This window comes from Megascapheus bottae, chromosome 8, assembly GCF_031878675.1.
Source record: "Megascapheus bottae isolate mThoBot1 chromosome 8, mThoBot2.hap1, whole genome shotgun sequence".
Taxonomy (NCBI): domain Eukaryota; kingdom Metazoa; phylum Chordata; class Mammalia; order Rodentia; family Geomyidae; genus Megascapheus; species Megascapheus bottae.
Window position 1 is genome coordinate 4,982,898 of NC_143516.1, and position 22,983 is coordinate 5,005,880.

The window sequence follows — 22,983 nt, forward strand, 5'->3', positions numbered from 1 at the left end:
GCAATGGACAGACTTGGACCAGAGGGCTCGAAAAAGTCCCTTCCGCTTCCTCACCTCGAATCAGGAAGACTCATGTGTGACCACCACCACTTTGCCCGGGGGGCCTCCGTTCGTTCTCACACCCTGGGGATTCATCCAGACCCACTGGGAAAACGTGTGGCGACAGGACGCTGTGCAAAGCTGGCGCCACAAAATGGAATGTGATTGTGTGCTCTGAGCAGGTGGCTGTGTCAGGAAGCTGTTATGACAGTTGGAATCCAGGATTGGTTGTGGCCCTGGGCCACGGCTTCTGGTGTTTGTTAGAGTTGTGATCCTAAGTCAAGTGAATCTAGTGGTGCCTAAGTGATTTGATTATTGTCCCCAAACCTCCTTCTCTGAGTGGCCCACTAAGATATCCAGTGAATGTCACACGCTCCAAACTGGGCTCATGTTTCACAGAGAGCAGCGACCACATGCGGAGCCGGAGCCAGCCCCCATTTGCTTCTGGTGACTCACCCTTCCATCAGCTCGAGCAGAAAACACAGAGATTGTTGTTACCATCCAGTTGTTTCAAACTCCACATCAGATCTTTTAGCAAACTCTAGCTCTACCCAAGCTCCTGGTGGCCTGGAGCACTTCTTACTGCTGGCTTGTCCAGCCTGGCCCAGCTGCCGGCATTGCCCAGCTGAGTCCACAGCAAGGACTGCTTGCCCTGGCACCTCAGCTCCCTTGGGCTCTTCCTCCCTCAGCCAAATGAGGCTGAAGGTCAGTCCCTCCCCCCCACCCCGGATTCCTAAATCACTCCATTAAACCAAAGGCCTCCAAGGCCTAGAAAGCTGGTAAATATCTGATCCTGAAGCTCTCTGACCACCTGCCAACATTCTCTCCCCTACTCCGGGAGCTCTAGCCCCTCTGGCCTTTTTTAGGCCTACAAAGGGGACACCTGGACCTACCTCAGGGCCTTTGCATATGTAATGACCTCAGGCAACTCTCCTGATATCTGCAAGGCCTACTCCAGTCTCTTCATTCATGTTACCATCTCAGTGAGGTTTTACCTGTCTGTCTGCATCAGATAGCTATCTCCCTATCATCTGTAGCCCCCATACTGCTTTATCATTCTATAACCCAGCATGCTTTGGGTGTGTTTACTAGTGTTTGCTTCTGGTCTTCTTTCACTATCCTAGATTGTATGTTCTGTGAAGACTCGGGTAGTTCTTTATTTCCAGTGTCTAAAAGCAGGCCTGCCCAGCAGTAAGCAGTCACGTATTTGTTGTGTAAATAAAGGCGACTGGCTGGCAAAGAGACATTTACCTGGGGGTACAGGTGCACACGGCCACGGCTCTGACTGTCTGCAGCTGCCTGATCTGTCCTAGAGCATGCCTGAGAGGTGACAGCAGGGCAAGACGCCAACACACCCCAAACCCCACATGCAAGCCATGTCCACGCCCTGCCAAGTCTGCAGGGCAGGCAGAGACAAGGGAACTGGAACAGGGCCTCCTGTTCTCTTTACTTTTTCACTCAAGATGGGCCCTTTGCCACTTGAGCGGGACCTCCACTTTTGGCTTTTTGTTGGTTAACTGGAAATAAGAGTCTCTCAGATTTGTCTGCCTGGGATAGTTCAGAACGGGGCAGAACTCAGAACTAGTTCAACACTCTGATTCCCACTTCTCCAGTAAATGGGATTACAGTTTTATATCTAGCAACAATAACGCACACTTCCTCTTGAGAGTGACTTAGGTTTTAGCTCAGGGCTTTGTACTTGCCAGGCAGAGGCTCTCCTGCTTGAGCCATGCCTCTGTCCCTTTCTCTTCAGATGACTTTTGTGATGGGATCTGGCTTTTTGCCCAGGTCAGCCTGGACCACAGTCCTCCCAGTGACGTTTCTTGCCATACATAGGATGAAGGCACACACCACTGCCCCCAGCTACTGGTGGAGCTGAGGCCTCATGCAATTTTTTTTCCAGTCCTAGGCTTGAGCTCAGGGCCTGAGCCCTGTCCTTGGGTTTTCTCAAGGCTAGAGCTCTACCACTTGAGCCTCAGCACCACTTCCAGCCTTTTCTGTGTATGTGGTACCGAGGAATTGAACTCGGGTCTTTGTGCATGCTAGGCAAGCACTCTACCACTAGGCCAAACTCCCAGCCTGTCTCATGCATTTTTTGCTTGGGTTGGCCTTGAACCATAATCCTCTTCATCTCAGCCTCCCAGGTAGCCAGGATTATAGTCATGAGTCACCGACAATGAGCTCAAACGAGCCTCAGTAATGCATGGTTTCTTTTGTCAATGGTGGAATTTCCCCCAGAAAGTCATAATAAATAAGATTCTGGAAACATACACCCAAGATTTCTATCTGGGTTTGACCCAGGCCTCCACGATGGAAAAGACTACCCTACTGCAGGTCTCAAGTACCCCAAGAATTCGCCTTCAAAGGTTATTTTGGACAAAGAAGCCTCTGAGCTCACCTTCTTCTCTCTGGTACAATGATGCTTGGTGAAAAGGAGAAGGCGCTTGGAAGCAGAACCACTGCGAGGCTTCATAGGGACAACCAGGCCTTGAGAGCCAAGAGCAGGGGTGGGGACTCCTTTCTTCCCACTACCCCACAGACCCCAGCACGGCAACACACAATCCACCCAGCAGGTGGATCTGTGAGCAGATTTTGTTTGTCGTGTCCCCCCCCCCCCCCCCTCCGGTTTAGGGAGTCCACACACACCCCGAGTCCTGAGGCTCTGCTGCGGATGCACAGGGCCTGGGCTGTCATTCAACATCTCTCTCGGACAGCAGAATGGAAAACAGCAGTACTGGGGAGTCAATCCAGTCCAGACCCCTGGCAACACTCATGGCAGGAGGCAGCCAGGTGGGAGTGAGAGTCTCATCTGGGCTCACGGAGCAGTGAGAGCTGCTCCAGGCTGGAGGCTTCTCCCACTGGCGCCCAGGCCCACTGGTGCCCACAGCTCTATCGTCACCCACACCAACTGAAAGTGGATGGGTGGTTCTTAGCTATGACCTGGAAATGGAGTGCATTTCTTTAAGACATACTTGATGGCTCCTGTACCAGGCCCTTTACTACCAGCAGAAATGCAGCATGCAAAAGGCACACATGGCCCTGTCCTTAAAGGAGCCTGCAGTGTGCTCAGGAAGGCTGATAGCAACTTAATGACTCACACAAGTACAGGAATGTACCTGGAGTGGTGGGGGGGGGGGAAGGAGGAGGAGGAGGGAGAGAAAGCGTGGCACAATGTTGAACAAGGCAGAGATTAGGTGTGTGCATGCATGAGTATGCACGTGCAAACGTGATTGTAAACACAGGGAAAGTCTTGCTCAGCTTTTGCACCACTCTGTTATTCTCTGTGCTGTTTTCTGAGCAAGACAAATGGGGACCGCCCCTAATTTCCTCTGCTTCTTCACCCTCTTCCTCTATCTCTGCTTCTTCTCCAGACCTAGCAGTCTCAGCAAGATGTGGGCCCATTTGTTGCCTGAAGTCTCAGAGACAAGCCTGGAGACGTGGAGGCTCCAGCCGCTTCAGCTGCAGAAAAATGGGATCTGCTGCCCTCTGCCGGCCCTGTGCAAAAGCACTTTTAAAAGCGTTCAATAAAGAACACCCCCAAAGCAGGGGTCCTGTACATAAATGTTTGCAAATGAGAAAGAGAGAGGGGGGGAGTGGAGGGAGGGTGGGAGAGAGAGAGACAGAGAGAGAGAGAGAGAGAGAGAGAGAGAGAGAGAGGGAGGAGGGTAGGGAGGGAGAGAGGGAGGGCACTTCTGTTAAGCAATAAATTTTCCCAGCACCCACAGCATATCTGTGGTTGGGTGTAAGTTCTCAGGGCATCAGGGCTGGGATGGCCCAGGGTTGGAGTGAAGCAGGTTTCCTGCATGGAGTGTGCAACACTGCCCACTTTTTCTCTTAGATTTGTCCGTCTTCAAAAGGCGCGAGCCTCTTACAAAGTAGGGCTTCCAGAGGAAAACGTTGAAGGAGCAGACTGGTTCCCACGGCCTGTTCACTTTGCATGGACAAAGAACATCCTCAAGGACACCGATTACAGAATGGGTGTGAACAACGAGGACACTTCCCACTCATCCCGCAGGCTCTCCGCGGGGGACTACATCCCTGCACAGATCTGGGGACACACACGCAGTCTGTGGGGACACACCCAGTCCGTGGGGACACGCACAGTCTGTGGGGACACACACAGCCCTTGGGGACACACACAGAGTCCATAGACACATACACAGGCCGTGAGGACACACGCAGTCCGTGGGGACACACGAAGTCCATGGACACACACAGAGTTTGTGGACACACACAGTCTGTGGGGACACATACACAGGCTGTGAGGACACACGTAGTCTGCTGGAGACACACACAGTCCACAGGGACACACACAGTCCATGGGGACACACACACAGTCTGTGGGGACACACACAGTCCATGAGGACACATACACAGGCCGTGAGGACACACACAGTCCACGGGGACACACACCCAGTGCGTGGGGACACACGCAGTCTGGGACACAGAGGCTATAGTGTGGCTCCTACTGGAATCTAGCTTGGTTTTGATGGAGTTTGCAGCTACAATGAGAAAGCTGCGCTGAGGCCAGCTGTGTGCGAGCAGTGGGAAGCAAGGCGGACCCCCTCCCCCTGCCCCTCTCCCCCCTCCCTCTGCCCCTCTCCCCCCTCCCCCTGCCCCTCTCCCCCCGCCCCCTCCCCCTCCACCCGCCCCCTCCCCATTTCTATCCCCGCAGGGCTTTGTCTGGTGGCTTGGGTTTTCAGGGTGATCAAGATCCTTCACACACACACACACACACACACACACACACACACACACACACACACACACACGAGGAGGCCGGAGGGCACGGGCCTGGCATGGGCCGGGCACAGGCTCTGCGCCCTGCTCCATCCGCCTGCAGGCATCAGGACTGGGGCACAAGCCTGGACCTCTGGTGGCCTTGCCTGGTTGGCCATTTGCCTGCTGTGGCGTTAGGGGCGTCCTCCTCAGGGCAGGGTGAGGAGAGGCCCACCTTCACCTGGGGACTCCAAGGACACCATGGTCACTTCTCGGTGACAAGCTGTGATAACCCCACAGCGGGAAGGCGCCACAGACGCCTCTGGAGGTCCAGGTGTTGGGGCTGAAAGCTGGCTCTGCCGGGGTTTGAGGGGTTAGACCAGGGAAGTTTGGGGCCCTGCTCCCCCAGGCAGTGCTCACTGAGGAAGGACCCTGGCCCTGGCCACGGGGTGGAGGTGATGGGCCTCGGGTGGGACCCGTGCAGCCCCCTTCCCTCCTCCCCCTGCCTGATCTCTGCAGGAGCGTCAGACACCAGGGAGGTGGCTCAGGACTATCCAGGCCCGCCCCATCCTGGGTTAGCTGACGTAGGAAGAGATTTGACAGCCTGAAAAGAGAACAATGCCTTCTGTCCTGATTTTAGATTAGAGAAGCCATCTTATTTCTAAATCTTTTTTTTCCAAAGACTAAAAAGACACCGGTAATCCTGGCCATTTGGGAAGCGGAATTTGGGAGGATCGAGGCGAGAGGCCAGCCCAAGAGGAAAGAATTCCAAGATCTCATTTCAATCGTTAAACCAGGTATGGCGGGCCCACCTGTGCTGGCAGCTAAGCAGGAGGAGAATGGTCTGCAGCCAGGCCTGGGCAAAAACACGAAACTCTGTCCCTCAAATAACTAGGAACCAAAAGAGGCCTGGGGCCAGGGCTCAGTGGCAAAATACTTGCCTAGCAAGTTCAAGGCTGTGAGTTTCAATGGCAGTACAACCAAAGAAGAAGAAAATGGATGCATTGTCTGGTCAAAGAGGAGTGCAGACTCAATCCTGAAAGTTGAGACAGTGTTTCAACTTCCTTCTGCCATTTTTTTTTTGCTTCATTCTATGATGATGAAAATAAAAGGGGGTGTGAATTGACTTGGGGAAAAAAAGAATGACATTTTATAACAATCTATAATTATGAAAGAAATTCTACGTGAGGAGATTGAGAAGTTTGACCTGACTAATCATTATGTAATGAGCTAGAGGAGGAGCAGTTGTCTACAAACGAGAAAGTCCCTGGATCCCATCCTCTAAAAACAAATACTAAACTGCCAAAATAAATGCATAACATATGAAACCTGCCAACGGGACACAATATACTTATTATCAGAATATTGCATCTACCCCACTAATGTGGACAATTATTCTATATGCATTTGGTTTAAAAGTCAGTTCAGTTCAAATAATGGAAAATGTACAAGTCCACTGGGAATAAAGGTATCTAGTATTTGGATAACAAGAAAGTATTTTCACTTATGTTATAGTTTCTATAGTATGATGTCTGAGATAGGGATATCAATGCTGGTTTGCAATGGAACCTGAAACGATGTGTCTGAGCTATCTTCCTGTCATCTATGTGATTTTATGACTTTCCTTCCTTACCCAAAACACAAGGAGTTGGAGGCCTGTGGGGAGGAAGGTGGGAGGAGGGAGAAAGGAGGACGGCTAGAAGCTGAGAGGGGATGGTCACTTTCACCACTTTGCAGCATGGATTACAGATTCCTGCACTCAAACATGTTGTAAGCTCCTGTTCAAGGTACGGTCTGCGCTTGGGAGCTGGGCAGATGGGGGAGGGCTGTTCAACCATTAACCTCATTTGACTATCTGGCTGTGGAGGCTATCTATGTGGCTACGGGTGCCAGTGGCCTGTGTTGTCCCTCACAACTGGGATTGGGACACGATTCTCCAGCACGGCTGGCCTGGCTTAACATGGAGCAGAAGGAAGTCTTCCTTCTACTTCTTTTATTTCTGAAGTCAGGTAAGTCTTGGGGTTTTGGTTGTTGTGTCATCATTATTACCTTCCCCCCCCCAAAAAAAATAATTAACTGCATACTTATTTTATTGGCAACTTGCTTAAGTGAGCTTTGGGTTTCTGAGATTTTTTTTTTGTTTTAAAGTCTGGGACTGTAGACTCCTCCAGGTATAAATTTAATGTCCCTGTGAATGGTGTTAGGTGGTACGTGAGGGCGGGGGCACAAAAAGCAATGGGAGATTTTTCAGATCCAAATGACCAAGCCTGTGAGGTGACAATTCTGTTAGAAAAAAATTGTCTCTGTTAGAAAAAATTGTCACCGTAACTAATAGTGGTAGAGGTGGTTACTTTGGCTGGTTTTCCGCAGGATTAAGCATACCTTTTTTTTTTTTTTGACTGCTCCTGGGGCTTGAACTCAGGGCCTAGACACTGAGCTTTCTGTTCTTGAGCTTTCTCAAGGCTAGCACAGCACCAATTCCAGGTTTTTCTGTGTATATGGTACCAAGGATTCGAAGCCAGGGCTTCATGCATGCTAGGTGAGCACTCTACCACTAGGCCACACTTCAGGCCCTTAAGTATGTTTTTTCTTGGTTAAGCAGTTATATTCCCGTAACATTCACATTTGAGCAATGCGATCAATACTCCTTTGAGTATATTTGATCTCTCCACCTGGCATGTGTCTGTTGGCTCTGATTTGAGGCAGGCTTCCCAGGAGGAGATGGTTGCCTCCAATGCCTGGAGAAGCCCGTCTTTGAAATGATGTGTGCATATAATAATTCAATAAATAGCTTTTGACGATGATGGGGTATCCCAGGCACACTTTAATATGCGCACATAAGTGTGTGTGTGTGTGTGTGTGTGTGTGTGTGTGTGTGTGTATGCACGTGTGAGTATCTTCACTAAAGATTGTTAAGTTGCTGGTGGTATAGGCAGGTTACTATATATGTGAAGAAATCTACGCTTAGGAAAGTCGGAGTGGGGTTGGAGACATGGCTTACTTGGTAGCAAGTTAGCTAAGAGCAAAAGCATTCCGGGCCCAGTCTCTCACTCCCCTCCCCACCAAAATAAAAGGGATATCAGAGCTTTGGCTCATCAAGGAAGAAACCTGTATTTAAACCAAGGATTTCCAAGAAGGAATCTGGTGTTCTCCATCGTTCAAAATTCATCTTCTAGCTATGTGACATGTAATCCTAGCTACTCAGGAGGCTGAGATCTGAGGATTCTGATTCTAAACCAGCCCGGACAGACAAATCTTAGAGACTTAGCATCCAGTTAACCAACAAAAAGCCAAAAGTAGAGGTATGACTCAAGTGGTAGAAAGCTAACCTTGAGCACAAAAGCTCAGGGATAACACTCAGGCCCTGAGTTCAAGCACCAGGAGCAGCACACACTAAAAAATGATCTTCTAAATATGTCCATTGGTATGTTTTATTAAACAGCTTTTTAGAGACTTGACTTTAAGATACAAGTCACAGAACACAGTCTGTCCATTTAAAATGTATTGTCTAAGACTTGAAGAATATTTGGTGCAGAATACTTAGTGTTGTTCAACTATTAGCATCATGAAGTTTAGAATTTTCATGTCCCCCATAGACTGTACTCTTCTTGGCTGTTACCTTCAATCTACAGCCCCTGAAAAGTTTTCACCTATTTTATATCTTTTTTTTTTTGTCAGTCCTGGGGCTTGATCTCAGGGCCTGGGCACTGTCCTTGGACACTTTTTGCTCAAGGTTAGGGCTCTGCCATTTGAGCCACAGCACCACTCCTAGCTTTTTCCTGTGTATATGGCACTGAGGAATGGAACCCAGGGCTTTGTGGCTGCTAGGCAAGCACTCTGCCACTAGACCACGTTCCCACCTGTGTCTGATCGTCATGGATTTGCTGTTTTGAACATTTCATATGCAAAGTATGATAGGTAATGGTTCTTTATGTCCCCATGCTTGAAATTCAATCTGTAAGTCACCAGGCAAAGTTAACAAGTGGTCATTTCTGGTTAGATATATTTGAATTTAGTGGGAACCACTCAAAGAATGATAAAAAAATTCAGAGCAGGAAAAGATGAAAAGAAAGAAAATTCTTTGGGGGGAGTTATCAGTGTCCTCTTTCAGCCCATGGAAAGTAGGGCTGTGCACATCAGGAAAAACCTTCCTGCAACAAGGTTAACACATGTTTAGCTAAGCGAGAGGGGAAATTCTCTCATTAAACTCATTGAAAGGAAAATACTCTCATTTTCTATAGAAAAATGATTTTTATCATACCAGTGTGCTGAAATGAGAGAAAACAAATTCTTTTACAGCTATCCTCAGTGAGGGGTGGATAAAAATCTTCCATTATGGGACCAGGGGTTTGGCCTAGTGGTAGAGTGTTTGCCTAGCATGCATGAAGACCTGGGTTTGACACCTAAGTACCACATACTTAGAAAAAAGCTGGATATGGTGCTGAGGCTCAAGTGGTAGAGCTCTAGCCTTGAGAAAGTCCAAGGACAGTGCTCAAGCCCTGAGCTCAGTCTCCAGGACTGGCAAAAAAAAAAAAAAAAAGCGTAAAAAATCTTCCATTTCACAACCTACCATCTTCTCTTTTAAACATACAAGTTTACAATCATGGATTGAACGTACACCATGATTGAAGAAAGCAACTTATACTCACATCAAATGTACCACTTTGATAGTGATAAGCTCTCACATTTAAACTATAATAAAAAAAAATCTGTCCTACTAAAGATGTGTTCAACATTTCTTTATCAAAAATTGTATCAAAAGAAGAGAAACAAGAAGAAAAATATTGGGGGGGAATATTTTAAATGTAAAAGAAGCAATTAATTTTCCTTTTGGATATTTCCACAGGGCTTCAACTTGTAGGATGATCCTAGCAGCTCTGCACTACAAAATATGATGATGTGGCATAATTAAAGCTAACATAATGTTGATATAAATGGGGGGAAAGCTTCATTTTAAATATCCTGTATTGTCTGCCCTGGCTCACCTTCCAAGAATTCTTTACAAAAGTTAACTTTATTCTATAGAGTACACTTCATAAACGTATTGTCTGCTTTTCAAGTCACACACTAATCTATAGAATTTACCAAAGCATAATTCTTCTTGACAACAAGAGTTCAAATTGTGATTTAAAGAAAGAAAAGGAAGGTAAAGACACATACTCTTCCATAATCTATTTCACCATAATTAAGTCTCAATTTGTCTTATAAAGGTTTTAATGTATTTGCCAACTATCCATTCTATAGTCTATACATCTCTCTATTATACAGATTGTATATAATATATATCCATCTGGTTTGGGGTATCCTAGATTACAGGAAGATGAAACAGCAAATGGTGGGGCAGGGGGCTTTGGCGATGATCTGTGTTAACATATTGTCTTTCCCTGTGTTTTCCTTTACTGTCCTGATCACTCTTTGACCCACTCAGTCTGGCCTTGGTCCCAGTACCGCCCTAAGTGGTCAAGGTTCTGAGATTGCCTAACCCCGTGGAAACACTGCTATCTTCTTACTATTAACCTTTTTGGCCCCTCATTCCTGTGAAAGCCACCGACAGTAGAGGGAAAGAAGAAAACAGAGTCTCCAAACTTGGAAGACACCCAGCAGTGGGGGACCCCAGGGGCGGGGACAGGAGCCCCTAGTGTGCAGCCACCCTGTAGGCCCTGTCCATGTTCTGTCCATTTTGTCTCCAGAGAAGGCCAGCCCAATATTTGTCTTAGGCAAATATATTTTTCCTCCCCTTGAAGCCAGCCTGAGTAGGAAAGTCCATGAAACTCTTGTATCCAAGAAACCACTCAAAAACTGGAAGCAGCATCTGTGGCTCGAAGTGGTAGAGCACTAGCCTTGAGCAAAAAAGCTCATGGATAGCAGCCAGGTCCTGAGTTCAAGCCCCACAACTATCACAAAAAAGTTGTTACTACAAGGGCAATGTACAGAGGGGTCACGCTTATATAAGTCAAGGAAGGAATACATTTCCTTTCAGACAATGTCGCCCTTTCCCTTTCTCTCTGTTTTCCCCTCTCATCTTTGCCCACAAGTTTTTTATTTTATTTTATTTTATTGTGGGTCATGGGGCTTGAACTCAGGCCTGGGCGCTGTCCCTGACCTCTTCAGCTCAAGGCCCTACCCTTGAGCCAAGATCCACTTCCCTTTTTCTAGAAGTTAACTGGAGATCAGAGTCTCAGGTCCTTTTGTGCCCGGGCTGGCTTTGAACCTTGATCCTCAGATCTCAGCCCCCTGAGTAGCTAGGATTACAGGCGTGAGCCACCGCACCCAGCCTCACCCACAAGTTTTATAGTTCATTTTCAACATAGTGTCTAATGAGTACCATGGTTGCATTTGGTCACCCTTTCAGGCTCTGATTTTTTAGTAATTTTCCCTGAAACACCAGAACCACTCACATGGACAAATGTGTCAAATAAGAGACTCCAAGTTTGACTTATACCCAAGGAGTGGAGAATCAAGATGCATTTGGAGAAGACAGTTGTTACAGCAGGTTGACCCTGACATGGCAGTCAACAGCCAGCAGATAAAAATGAAATCTTCCTGAGTTTCTTATTCATTCGTGTAATAACACAGAGGCCATTACATAGCTGGAATCTGCTAAGCAGGTAGTCTGTTTCTTCTGTATTGCAATCTACGGATGGAAACTGTTTTCCAGGCTATACATTGTGATTTCCGGTGACTCAGTAGCTTCCACAAAAGCCACAAGCTTGGCTTGGACTAGGTAAAGCCACTAGCTTAATTAACAACGATGTGGACAAATTTTCTCAGTGGCTCCCCTTTGATCTTCTGCTTTCAGGCCAAGGAGGCTCTCTGGATGACTATGTGAGCACTCAGGGGGCTTCGGTGTTCAGCATCACCAAGAAGAGCCTAGGGGCCAGCAGTGTAGCCGAGTGTGCAAACCTCTGTGAGGCGGAGACAGACTTCACCTGCAGGTACTTGCCACATACACCCACCACAGCCAGTGCACACACGCAGCGGTTCCAATGCCACACAACTGTCCCTTCACACTGCTGCTCTGGTGGCAAGACATTTTCTCAGGGACCCATTAACAAAAACAAGCCAGGGGCCACTGGCTCACATCTATAATCCTAGCGACTCAAGAGGCTGAGATTTAAGAATCACAGTTCAAAGTAAGCCCAGGCAAGAAAGTCAGTGAGACTCTGATAGCCAATTAGCCACTCTAAAAACCCAAAGTGGAGGCGCAGTGCAAGTGGCGGCGCAGCAGAAGGAGGGGGTTTGAAAGTGTTTTCTCACAAGATCGGAAGCCCTTTTTCTGAAAGTTTCCCTTAGAAAAATGCCATGAAAGGAAGTTTTTGATGTTTATACCTGATGTGCACATTAACACGAGCTCCAGGCTGAACGTTTTTTTGATGCCAGTACTGGGACTGGATCTCAGGGCTTCATCTCTTGCTTAGCTTTTCCACTCACTGCTGGTGATCTGTTCACTGAGCTACATCTCCCCTTCTGGCTCTGAACCATGATCCTCAGATATCCACCTCCCAAGTAGCTAGGATTACGGGCATGGTGCCTCTACTACTTTTTAACGCTACCATCCCAAATCCTTACAGGACTCACATAAATAAAAGTGCCCTACACAAAGCCGAGGAAAAGAAAAGATTTGCGTTTGAGGCCCTTTTGGTTTATAGTGTAGCTAATGAAAGCAGAAATAAGGTGTTTTTGAGGCAGCTAGTGCGGGCATTGCTGAGGGCATACTGACGCATGCGTGGTAGAGGTGCAGAGGAAAGAAACACTGCTAGACTCGAGACAGGAACTTGTGGGGAACCGGGTGAGCTGGACACTGAGAAAACACAGATAAGGCGGGGAGGTCTTCAGGGCGGGGAGAGACACTGACTGTCTGATAGGAACCATGCCAAACCAAACTCATTAACCCAGAGACTTCATGCAGCTGGGGATGCTGCAGGTGTCAGAGCAGGGGTCTTGAACAGCAGGCTGAGCAGGAGGCAGCACACAGCAGGGCCACACAGACAAGGAAAGGAGGGGGAGAGGTTCTTCCTTTGTTTTTGGTGGCTGGGTCATTTACAAAGGAAAGAATTTTATTAAGTGGGTGGTTCTGGAGGCTGCAAGTTTAAGCCCAGGCAACTGCACTCCACAAGGGCTACGTGGTGAAATGTGAAAGGGGAAGCAGGTGTGCAAGAGAAGGCAGGACGGCAGTCCTGCTTTATGCCGCCTGCACTGGTTGGAAGGAATTGGAGTTTCAATACATGGAGTCAAATAGAGCAAGACTTTCCTCCTCTTTCTCAATGTTCTCACCAGCTCTTAAAGGGCCCGCACCCAGCACTGTTACACTGGGACAAGGCCTCCCCATGAGTTTTGGCACAGATGGAGGAGTAGGAAGCACAGTGGAGGTGGAAGGGGAGGAGTAGACTACAGAGCCAAAAAGAAAAAGGGGAAGTAGGGATTCTGGAGCTCAAATAGGCAGACTGTATTCATCACAAAATAAATATCCAGCACTAAGGAAAATGAATGAAGTAGTGTGCGTGCAGGAAGCTGAGACCTGGAGGACAGCTGTTGGAAACCAGCTGAACAGAAAAGTCTATAGGGCTCTATCTCTAATTAACCACCAAAAACCCGGCTGTGGGTGTGGCTTGAGGGGCGGAGCACCAGCTGTGAGCAAGAAAGGCAAATGAGCACCAAGCCTTGAATCAAAGCCACAGTATTCACATAAACATGAAATGAGTAAGAAAAAAAAAGGAAATGAGTGAAGACAGAAAGACAGTAATTGAAATAGAGGAAATTTGGAGAGAGAAAAAACTAGAGGGGGAGGGAGGGAAGGAGAGAGAGAGGGTAAAGGTTTGAGAAACAAGAGTGGCTGTGGTGTTGAAGAATTCACTTTCAGACCACGCCCAATCAATGCAACGACGATGGTTCCAGCTTCACGGAGCCATAGAGAGACCCAATTACCTTTCAAGCATCCTCTTCCTCCCCAAGGTTTGTTATCCATCCAGGAAAGGCTTCATGGTGTCTGCTGACTCTTCTGCAGGTCATTCCAATACCACAGCAAAGAGCAGCAATGTGTGATCATGGCTGAAAACAGCAAGTCTTCTGCAGTCATCAGGATGAGGGATGTTGTTCTGTTTGAAAAGAGAGGTGAGTGGGAATCCTTCCTTTTCTCCCTCTGCTGCCCCTCCCCTCTAGTTGAGGGCTTCAGTCAATGAGGCCCTGGAGGGTAGAGTGATTGAATTCTGGGTAAGGACAGTATTGCCTTGTCACCTGCTGTGTGAGAGTGAGTCTGCCACTTTACATCTTTGATTTTCTTTTTCTGTCTCTGTAACCTGAAAGCCCTCCTAGAGCTTAACCTCAGGGCCTGGGCACTGTCCTTAAGCTTCTTTTGCTCAAGGCTATCACACTCTACCACTGGAACTACCACACCACTTCTGACTTTTTTGGTCTTTTATTGGAGATAATGGTCTTGCAGACTTTCCTGCCCAGGCTGGCTTTGAACCAAGATCCTCAGATCTCATTCCCCCCCGCCCCCCCCGCCCCGAGGAGCTAGGATTACAGACACAAACTACCAACACATGGCTTGCAATATTGTCTACTGGAAATGTGCAAAAAAATGAGTTCCTTTTTCAGAGTTTCCTTTAAAATGTAGAATCTTTTTTTTTTTTTTTTTGCCAGTCCTGGGCTTGGTCTCAGGATCTGAGCACTGTCCTTGGACTTTCTCAAGGCTTAGCACTCTACCACTTGAGCCTCAGCACCACTTCCAGCTTTTTTTCTATGTATGTGGTACCAAGGAATCGAACCCGGCTCTTCGTGCATGCGAGGCAAGCACTCTACCACTAGGCCAAACTCCCGGCCCCTAAAGTGTAGAATCTTTTTGTGTAGACCTACTGGTCTGGATTTCAGTAGGCTTCATATGTGTTTTTAGAGGGAGTCAGTGGGATCTTCTCCACAAATGCTAACATTGAAATATGTCACTTGTAAATGGTTAACCATCAAGAGCAGGGGGGAACAGCTGGGCTTGGTTTGAAGTCTGAAGTTTGGAGGCTTGAACTGCTTGTTTTCCAGGGAGTGAAAGGTTATATAAACTTCGGCAGGTACATACAAACAAGAGCAAGGCGAAAAGTCAAAAGTCAGTCAGTGTTCAGTCTTTGCTTCTTTGCTAGGGGATATATGGGCCCTCTGGGGGTAACCTGCACGGAGAGGCTCCTGGGAACTGTTGGTGTAAGATGACACCTGCCACCATGTCCATGTGACCCCAGAGCCACGTGCTGAGCCTCTGCAGGCATGGCCCTCATTCAAGGCATTGGGGTGTTAAGAGGTACCTTAGGAGTGTTTTTCCCAGACACATGGTCAGTGCATCAAAAAACTTGACTAGGCTGGCTGCAGGGGCTCTCACCTGTCACCCCAGCTATCGGAGAGACAAAGATCAGAAGGCTCACAGTTCAAGTCCAGCCTGAGCAAAATGTAACATCCTCATCTCAACAAGCAAGCCAGGTGTGGTGATTCGTGCCTGTCAGACATGGTTGCTTGTTGCATTTCCAACCACTGTGCCGGCTTCTTTCAGTGTATCTTGCAGAGTGCAAGACTGGCAACGGGAAGAGCTACAGAGGGACCATGGCGAAGACCAAGAGTGGCGTTCCCTGTCAAAAATGGAGTGCCACATCCCCACACAGACCCAAGTAAGAATCTCTTCTCTCTTTGGGGTCACCAACTGTACTTGAAATAACCCCATTACCTCTGAATCAAAAGAGAATGTGTGGGTAGCAGCAGAGAGGATATTCCAGTGTAGAGGTAAATTAGCTAAGTTCCTTACAGGACAGATGCTTTCTGTAGATTGTTTGTAGAATTTTCTAGAATTAAGACATAGAAGGTGGCCTGGTGAAAAGAACAACACAATAATAAATTGAAGGCCACGTTGAGAAAGGACCAAAGGTGATAGAGTTTAGGGCATGTCTCAACCAAGCCTGGCAAGGTCATCTAGACACCAGCACATAAGAACATACTATATGCACAGGAAAAAGTAGCATATGAAATATGGTTTGCTATACTGTCATGTCTTTCTGTTTGTACAGTCCCCAGTTTGGTGACAGATAACATTACATTTTCTGTCATGAAGCTTATCAGACAAATTTTGTTTGCTGCTTCCCTGTGAGATGGGTAGGTGTCACATTCCCCATTACATGAAGTAAACGATGCCCTGGCGGCTGGAATCTCAGGTCAGAGCATTCACAATGACCTAGTTCATCTCTCAGGGAAGCGAGGTCCTGTGCTGGTGAGGTTCTCCCAGGAGAGGAAGACGGGAACCTCCTGCCTCTCTATACCTCAAGTTCTTGTGCCTTTTAATTAATTAGCCAATTATTTTTATGCTGAGGCTTAAACTCGGGACCTCATATTCCCACTTGTCTTTTTCACTCCAAGGCTCATGATCTAATACTTCTGTTTTGTTGTTTTGTTTTGTTTTGTTTTCCTGTTAATGAGGCAAAGAGTCTCATGAACTTTGCTGCGCAGGTTGGCTTTGAATTGCACTCCTCAGATCAGGTCTCAGCCTCCTGAGTAGCTGTGACTGCCTGTGTCTGGCCTAAACTACTATGATTCTTACTGGGAGTGACAGCCTCTGATGAAAAGTAGGCGTCCGAGGCCTGTATTTCTCCTATCTGCTCCCCCCAGCCCCCAAGAAGCAAGGAAACAGCATGTCAGTGAAAGGAAGGACCTCACAACCCAGTATAAAGCACAGGGAGGCCGGCCTAGCCCGCCAGCCAACCGGGGGACAGCGCCTCCTGCAGACTTGCCGCCTTCAGAGGGCAAGGCACGCATTTTCTGTCCCACAGCTACACACCCGAGAAGTTCCCGACTGAGGGCCTGGAGGAGAACTACTGCAGAAACCCAGACAATGACAATGAGGGCCCCTGGTGCTACACCACAGACCCCGAGAAGAGATACGACTACTGCGACATTCCAGAATGCGAAGGTCAGCAGAGGCTCTAGAAAACCCTTGCCACCCGCCCTTCCCCTGCAATGTATCTATTTTGAATTCTTTAAAAAAATGATTCTATTTATTTTGGGGCCTGGAGTTTGGCCTAGTGGTAGAGTGCTTGCCTAGCATGCATGAAGATCCAGGTTCGATTCCTCGGTACCACATACATAGAAAAAGCCAGAAGTGGTGATGTGGCTCAAGTGGTAGCCTTGAGAAAGCCCAAGGACAGTGCTCAGGCCCTGAGCTCAAGCCCAGGAGTGGCAAAAAATATATATATATTTATTTGTATTTTGCAACGTTGGGGACAGAAACCAGGGCTCTATCCCACTGGATAGTGGCTTCACTGCTATCTTCCTCCATTAAGATACATTGCATCAGTCCTTTTTTTTTTTTTTTTTTTTTTTTTTTTGCCAGTCCTGGGCTTGAGCTCAGGGCCTGAGCACTGTCCTTGGGCTTTCTCAAGGCTAGAGCTCTACACTTGAGCCTCAGCACCACTTCCAGCCTTTTCTGTGTATCTGGTACCAAGGAATCGAACCCGGGTCCTCATGCATGCTAGGCAAGCACTTTAACCACTAGGCCAAACTCCCGGCCCACATTGCATCAGTTCTTTCTGGGCCATGAACAGTCTTACTTTGTGCTGCTGCTGGGGCTTAAACTCAAGGCCTTGTGCTCTTGCTCGGCTTTTTTTGCTCAAGGCTGGTGCAAAAGGCTGAGCCACAATTCCACTTCTCAGTTGTCTGTCATGGAATGCAATTCCCAGAGATATTATTTAAAACCCAATTAATGTCTCATATTACGAAGTGGAGTGCCGAATTCACATCTTGGGAAAGAAGAAAACTTCATTCTGTTCTCCACTGTTGACCTGAATTTGTGTGTGGGGGGAGAGGGGTCATGGGGCTTGAACTCTGGACCTTGAGTTCTTTAGCTTAAGGCTACTGTCCTATCCTTGAGCCAAGCCCCACTTCCCATTTTCTAGAGGTTAATTGGAGATAAGAGTCTCAGGTCCTTTGGTGCCCAGGCTGGCTTTGAACATTGATCCTCAGATCTCAGCCTCCTGAGTAGCTAGGATTACAGGTGTGAGCTACCATGCCCGGCTTGAGCTGAATTATTTTTATTAGAATGATCCCAGCATGTATAAACATAAAATTAGACCTAAACTTCTTAGTCTCAAAGTACTCACATAGTGCAAAACTCCAAATGTTTGTAATTGAATAGCTTATTAGACCATGAAAATTCAAGCAAATAATATTAATATGTATGATCTCATGGTTTAGTTAAAGATAGATAATGAGCCAGCTTTTCTATTAGCCATCTTACATCTGTTTAAAAGTAGAGCTAGAGTTGAAATCCAGGCCCTCACAGTTGGTTGAGTGGTACCCTACCACTTGGGCATGATTCTCATCTCTTTGCCTTAATTAACTTTTGCATTTGGTACCTTGAATGCTTCCCTGGGCTCCCTGGACCATGATCCTCTTTTTTGTGTTTCCCAAGTACCTGGGATGGTAGGTGTCAACCAACACGCTGAGATGAGACCTCATGCACTCTGTGCCAACACTAGTCTCAAACCAAGATCCTCCTAACTTCAGCTTTTCTGTAGCTGGGATTACAGATGTGGCCTCCATACCCAGCCAGTAATCTTTATTTTAATGGATTTATTAATTTAAGTGTATACATTAAAGGTCAAGTTGAAAATAGGAAAAAATTGCCTTCAATTCATATTTCTAAGTACATTTATTAGACTAAAGAGAATTGACACAGGTGGGATTTGTGTGGCAATGTGGATGTTGCAGCAAATGACAACGCCTCACATCTCCCTCATTTATCTGAATAATGGAGATGCCTTATTTTGGATAGTATTGTAGGTTATTCGGCCATGAATATGACTGTAATCTAGCTACTGAGAAGATGGAGAGAGACTGGAAGGATTGTGGTTTGAGGCTAGCTTGAGCAAAAAGTTAGCAAGACCTGTCTCAGTCAGTAAGCTAGGGTACCATGCACCTGTCATCCCAGTTACTTAGGAGGCACAGGAAGGAGGCTCATGGTTTAAGGCTGGCCTTGAGCAAAACCTAGAAAATAATCTAAAAATGCCAAGAGGACTAGAGGCATAGCTCGATTAGTAGGATAGCTGTCAGCAAGTGCCAAGTCCCGAGTTCAGACCCTAGTACCACCTAGAAGAGAAACACCATGCACGCATGGCTTTTGTATCAATCATGACTATCATAAGCAAGCTGGCATTGACCTATGTGGCTAATTACACCACTTGACAAAGGGGGAAGTGTTTTGGATTGTAGTAGAGCATTCTGAGTCTCCAAGGCAAAGTGACTCTTGGAAATGGTTTACAAGCAAGTGGAAAGTAGACTTGAGCTATATCTGGAGGGATTCGAGTTCCTTTTATCTTTTTCTACCTTGCGCAGCCTCCTCCTCCTCCTCCTCCTCCTCCTCCTCCTCCTCCTCTTCCTCTTCTTCCTCTTCTTCTTCTTCCTCTTCCTCTTCCTCTTCCTCTTCCTCTTCTTCCTCTTCCTCTTCCTCTTCCTCTTCCTCTTCTTCTTCTTCTTCTTCTTCTTCTTCTTCTTCTTCTTCTTCTTCTTCTTCTTCTTCCTCTTCCTCCTCCTCCTCCTCCTCCTCTTCTCCTTCTCCTCTTCCTCCTCCTCCTCCTTTTCTTTCTCCTCCTTTTCCTTCTTTTTCTCATGAGGCTTGAATCCTGGGCTTAGGCACTGTCCCCGAGTTTTTATGCTCAAGGCTAATGCTCTACCACTTGAGCCACAGCTCCACTTCTGGCTCGCTGTGGTTAACTGGAAATAAGACTCCCACAGACTTTTTGCCCTGGTTGGCTATGAACCAACCGCAATCCTCCGATTTCAGCTTCCTGAGTAGCTAGGCTGATAGGCGTTAGCCACCTGGCATCCAGCTCCTACCCTCTTTTATGTCAATATTTCCGTTCTTTCTTCCTCCTTTCCCATCCTCCTGCACTGTGCAGAGGAGTGCATGCACTGCAGCGGAGAGAACTATGAAGGCAAAATCTCCAAGACCATGTCTGGACGCGACTGTCAGGCCTGGGACTCTCAGACCCCTCACGCTCATGGCTACCTTCCTTCTAAGTAAGTTTCAGACCTGAGGCCGGCCATGCCCTCCTATTGTCACTGTTTGGCAGGGCCTCAAGAGGGAATTGAATGATGTGGGATTTCAAAGCTCGTGTTTCCTTGCCAGGCTATGTTGTGGCGATTCGCAGCATGGTCCAGGGTCAGCAGCTTGGGTTTCAGAGTGTGCCTAGCGCTCAGTGGGCACTCAGTGCTTGCTGGTCATCAGAGCTGCTGTTCTACGAATGTGAATGCTCGGGGCTATTGAAATCCTTCTCATCCATCCAGATTTCCAAACAAGAACTTGAAGATGAATTACTGTCGGAACCCTGATGGGGAGCCTCGCCCGTGGTGTTTTACCACCGACCCCAACAAGCGCTGGGAACTCTGTGACATTCCCCGATGCAGTGAGTGTGGCCCCATGGGTGACCGTGTTCCCACTGGCCCACGGGCTGGGGAAGAGGCACAAAAACTCCTGAAACATGGACTAAAAAGTGGCCCATACCTCTGTGGGGTATCAATACCTTTTATTTTACTGTTCTTTAAAAACAGTCTACTGGCTAATCTAGGTACCTATGAGAGCATTGATTTCTTCCTTCCTTCCTTCCTTCCTTCCTTCCTTCCTTCCTTCCTTCCTTCCTTCCTTCCTTCCTTCCTTCCTCCTTCCCTCCCTCCCTCCTCCCTTCTTTCTTTCTTTGCCAGTTCTGGGGCTTGAACTCAGGGCCTGAGCACTGTCCTTGGACACTTTTTGTTCCTTGGACACTTGAGCCACAGCACCACTTCTGGCTTTTTCTGAGTATGTGGTACCCAGGGCTTCGTGTGTGCTAAGCAAGCACTCTACCACTAGGCTATGCTCCCGACCGTTCAATTTCTATTGGAGTATCGATTTCAATTTCAGAGCATCCATTTGGTTTATAAATTTTGTTTTTCCCCTATCAGAGCACACTGGAAACCCCATCTCAGGTTCCCAGAGGACAGCTCTGCTCCAGGGCAGCTTCGTGCATGCTCTCAGACCTCGATACTAGGCAGAGTTCTTTCTAGGTATTGTCTACAGGAAGTTGTCCGTGGGCATCTAGTGTTTCAGTATCCAACTCAGGGAGCTGTGGGAAAACAGAGTTCAGAAGAAGATGACGTGAAAGACCTGGTTAAAGTGAAGTGGCTCACGCCTGTCATCCCAGCTACTCAGTAGGCTGAGATCTGAGGATCAAGGTTCATAGCCAACCCAGGCACAAAAGGACCAGAGACTCTTATCTCCAATTAACCTCTACAAAATGGGAAGTGGGGCCTGGCTCAAGGGTAGGATGGCAGCCTTGAGCTGAAGAGCTCAGGAACAACACCCAGGCCCAGGGGCAGGGTGGGAGCCTTGAGCTAAAGAGCTGAGGGACAGCGCCCAGACCCAGTTCTAGCCACACAAATCCCCTCCCACCACACACAAAAGCGAAGTGGAGGAGACGATTTAATAGTAGGTTCCTTCTCTGAGAATTTGAACGGGATCCTGGGCGGGTAGCCGGTGAGGAGGTACGAGGACGCACGGAAGCTCCCTTCTTTTGCTCTGGTGGGAGTCCTTGCATTCCATGGATTTTGACCATCACTGTCACTATGAACGTCAGCTTCTCTTCTCTTCTTTCACTTTTCTCTTCAAGAGCATGTCAGCTTCTGAGCACACCCTCTTTCCTTACAGACATTTTTGGCCTTTTCCCCTGGACTCTTCCTCCATCGTGGGGCTGTGTGGGGCACAGGGTGTCATGCAGCATGTCTTCATGATAAAGCTGGGCTAAGGAGTTGAGGCGGGTTGGGGGACACACAGGGTACCTCCCATTCACCACGAACTGATCACAGAAAGAACCGGCAGTTGCCCCAAGAGCTTATTCCTGGACAAGTTCCTGGTGACATGGTGTCACAGACATAGAGTTTACCAAACTGCCTTCTTTTAAGTGCCCGGTTTTCCAACAGGACAACAAGGCAGGCTGTGCCATCCAGCCTCCTCCACCACCAATCTGTGCACGCCATGAAAATGATTCATTATAATCTGTTTATGTTTTCTCTTCAAGCGACACCCCCGCCTTCTGGTCCAACGTACCAGTGTCTGAAGGGAAGGGGTGAAAGCTACCGAGGGAAGGTGTCGGTCACGGTGTCTGGGCACACGTGCCAGCGCTGGAGTGAACAGTCCCCTCATGAACACAACAGGACCCCGGAGAACTTCCCCTGCAAGTGCGTCTCCCGCCCCCTTCCTGTCCACAGCCGTGTTCGGGGACTCCTGGCACTTGTCTGGGTGGCTACAGCAGGGAACCCAGGACCAAAGCCCTCAGCGGGGAACATGATTGGGTCCTTCGCAAGAGCATTTTGCTTCAACCGCTGTCCTTTCCGAAGTGTGGTGTCTCCTACTGGTAGCAAATTCTGGGGCCTTACCTCCCCGCCATCTACTACATCCAGAAACTTCTGAGGTGGGGCCCGACAACCATGACAACTAACCATTTCCCAATGGAACAAGCCCCCCATGGCAGCGCCTATGCCCCGGGCCTAAGAGAAGCACGGAAAAGGCCTATTCTGTTTCCAGTAGACAACACAGTGCCCACCAGAGGGCTAGGTCTTGTGTTAGTCAGGGGAGCGCGGGGCCATAACTCCCTGGGCTCCTAAGTTCTGCTCAGCCTTCCTCCCAGCCTCGCCGCCAGGGAGTGATAGTGGAGCACGAAGTAGACAGGCACCTGTCACCGCGGCCACCCGCACCTGACCGCTCTCGCCTTCCTGAAGGGCTGCACTTGTTTTGCAGAGGTTTGGATGAGAACTACTGTCGGAACCCTGATGGGGAAACGGCTCCCTGGTGTTACACGACCAACAGGGAGGTGAGGTGGGAGCACTGCGCCATCCCCTCCTGCGAGTCCTTCCCCACCACCTCAGACCATCTGGACACCTCGGGTAAGAACAGGGGTGGGGGGCCGGGGGTGCGGGTGGAGAACATGTTCCTTATGGCTGAATTTTCGGCCTGGGTGTTGTCCCTGAGCTCTTCAGCTCAAGGCTACCACCCTACCCTTGAGCCAAGCCCCACTTCCCATTTTCTAGGGGTTGATTAGAGGGAAGAGTCTCAGGTCCTTTTGTGCCCAGGCTGGCTTTGAACCTTGATCTTCAGATCTCAGCCTCCTGAGTAGCTAGGATGACAGGCGTGAGCCACCATGCCCGGCTATGACTGCATTTTTAAATGCAGTTTTA

At 48.2% G+C, this 22,983-nt stretch overlaps 1 protein-coding gene across 1 annotated transcript in view; it reads left to right on the plus strand.

The window, feature by feature from the left end:
- The first annotated feature begins 6,646 nt into the window (after positions 1-6,646).
- The window catches only part of Plg (plasminogen), a 34,897-nt gene continuing 18,560 nt past the window's right edge, over positions 6,647-22,983 (plus strand). The window contains exons 1-9 of the mRNA XM_090337870.1: positions 6,647-6,767; positions 11,558-11,693; positions 13,763-13,869; positions 15,290-15,404; positions 16,554-16,693; positions 19,677-19,797; positions 20,065-20,183; positions 21,828-21,987; positions 22,547-22,692. Of these exons, the coding sequence (XP_090193996.1) occupies positions 6,719-6,767; positions 11,558-11,693; positions 13,763-13,869; positions 15,290-15,404; positions 16,554-16,693; positions 19,677-19,797; positions 20,065-20,183; positions 21,828-21,987; positions 22,547-22,692 (1,093 nt within the window). The 5' untranslated portion in view covers positions 6,647-6,718. The remainder of the gene's footprint in view (positions 6,768-11,557; positions 11,694-13,762; positions 13,870-15,289; positions 15,405-16,553; positions 16,694-19,676; positions 19,798-20,064; positions 20,184-21,827; positions 21,988-22,546; positions 22,693-22,983) is intronic.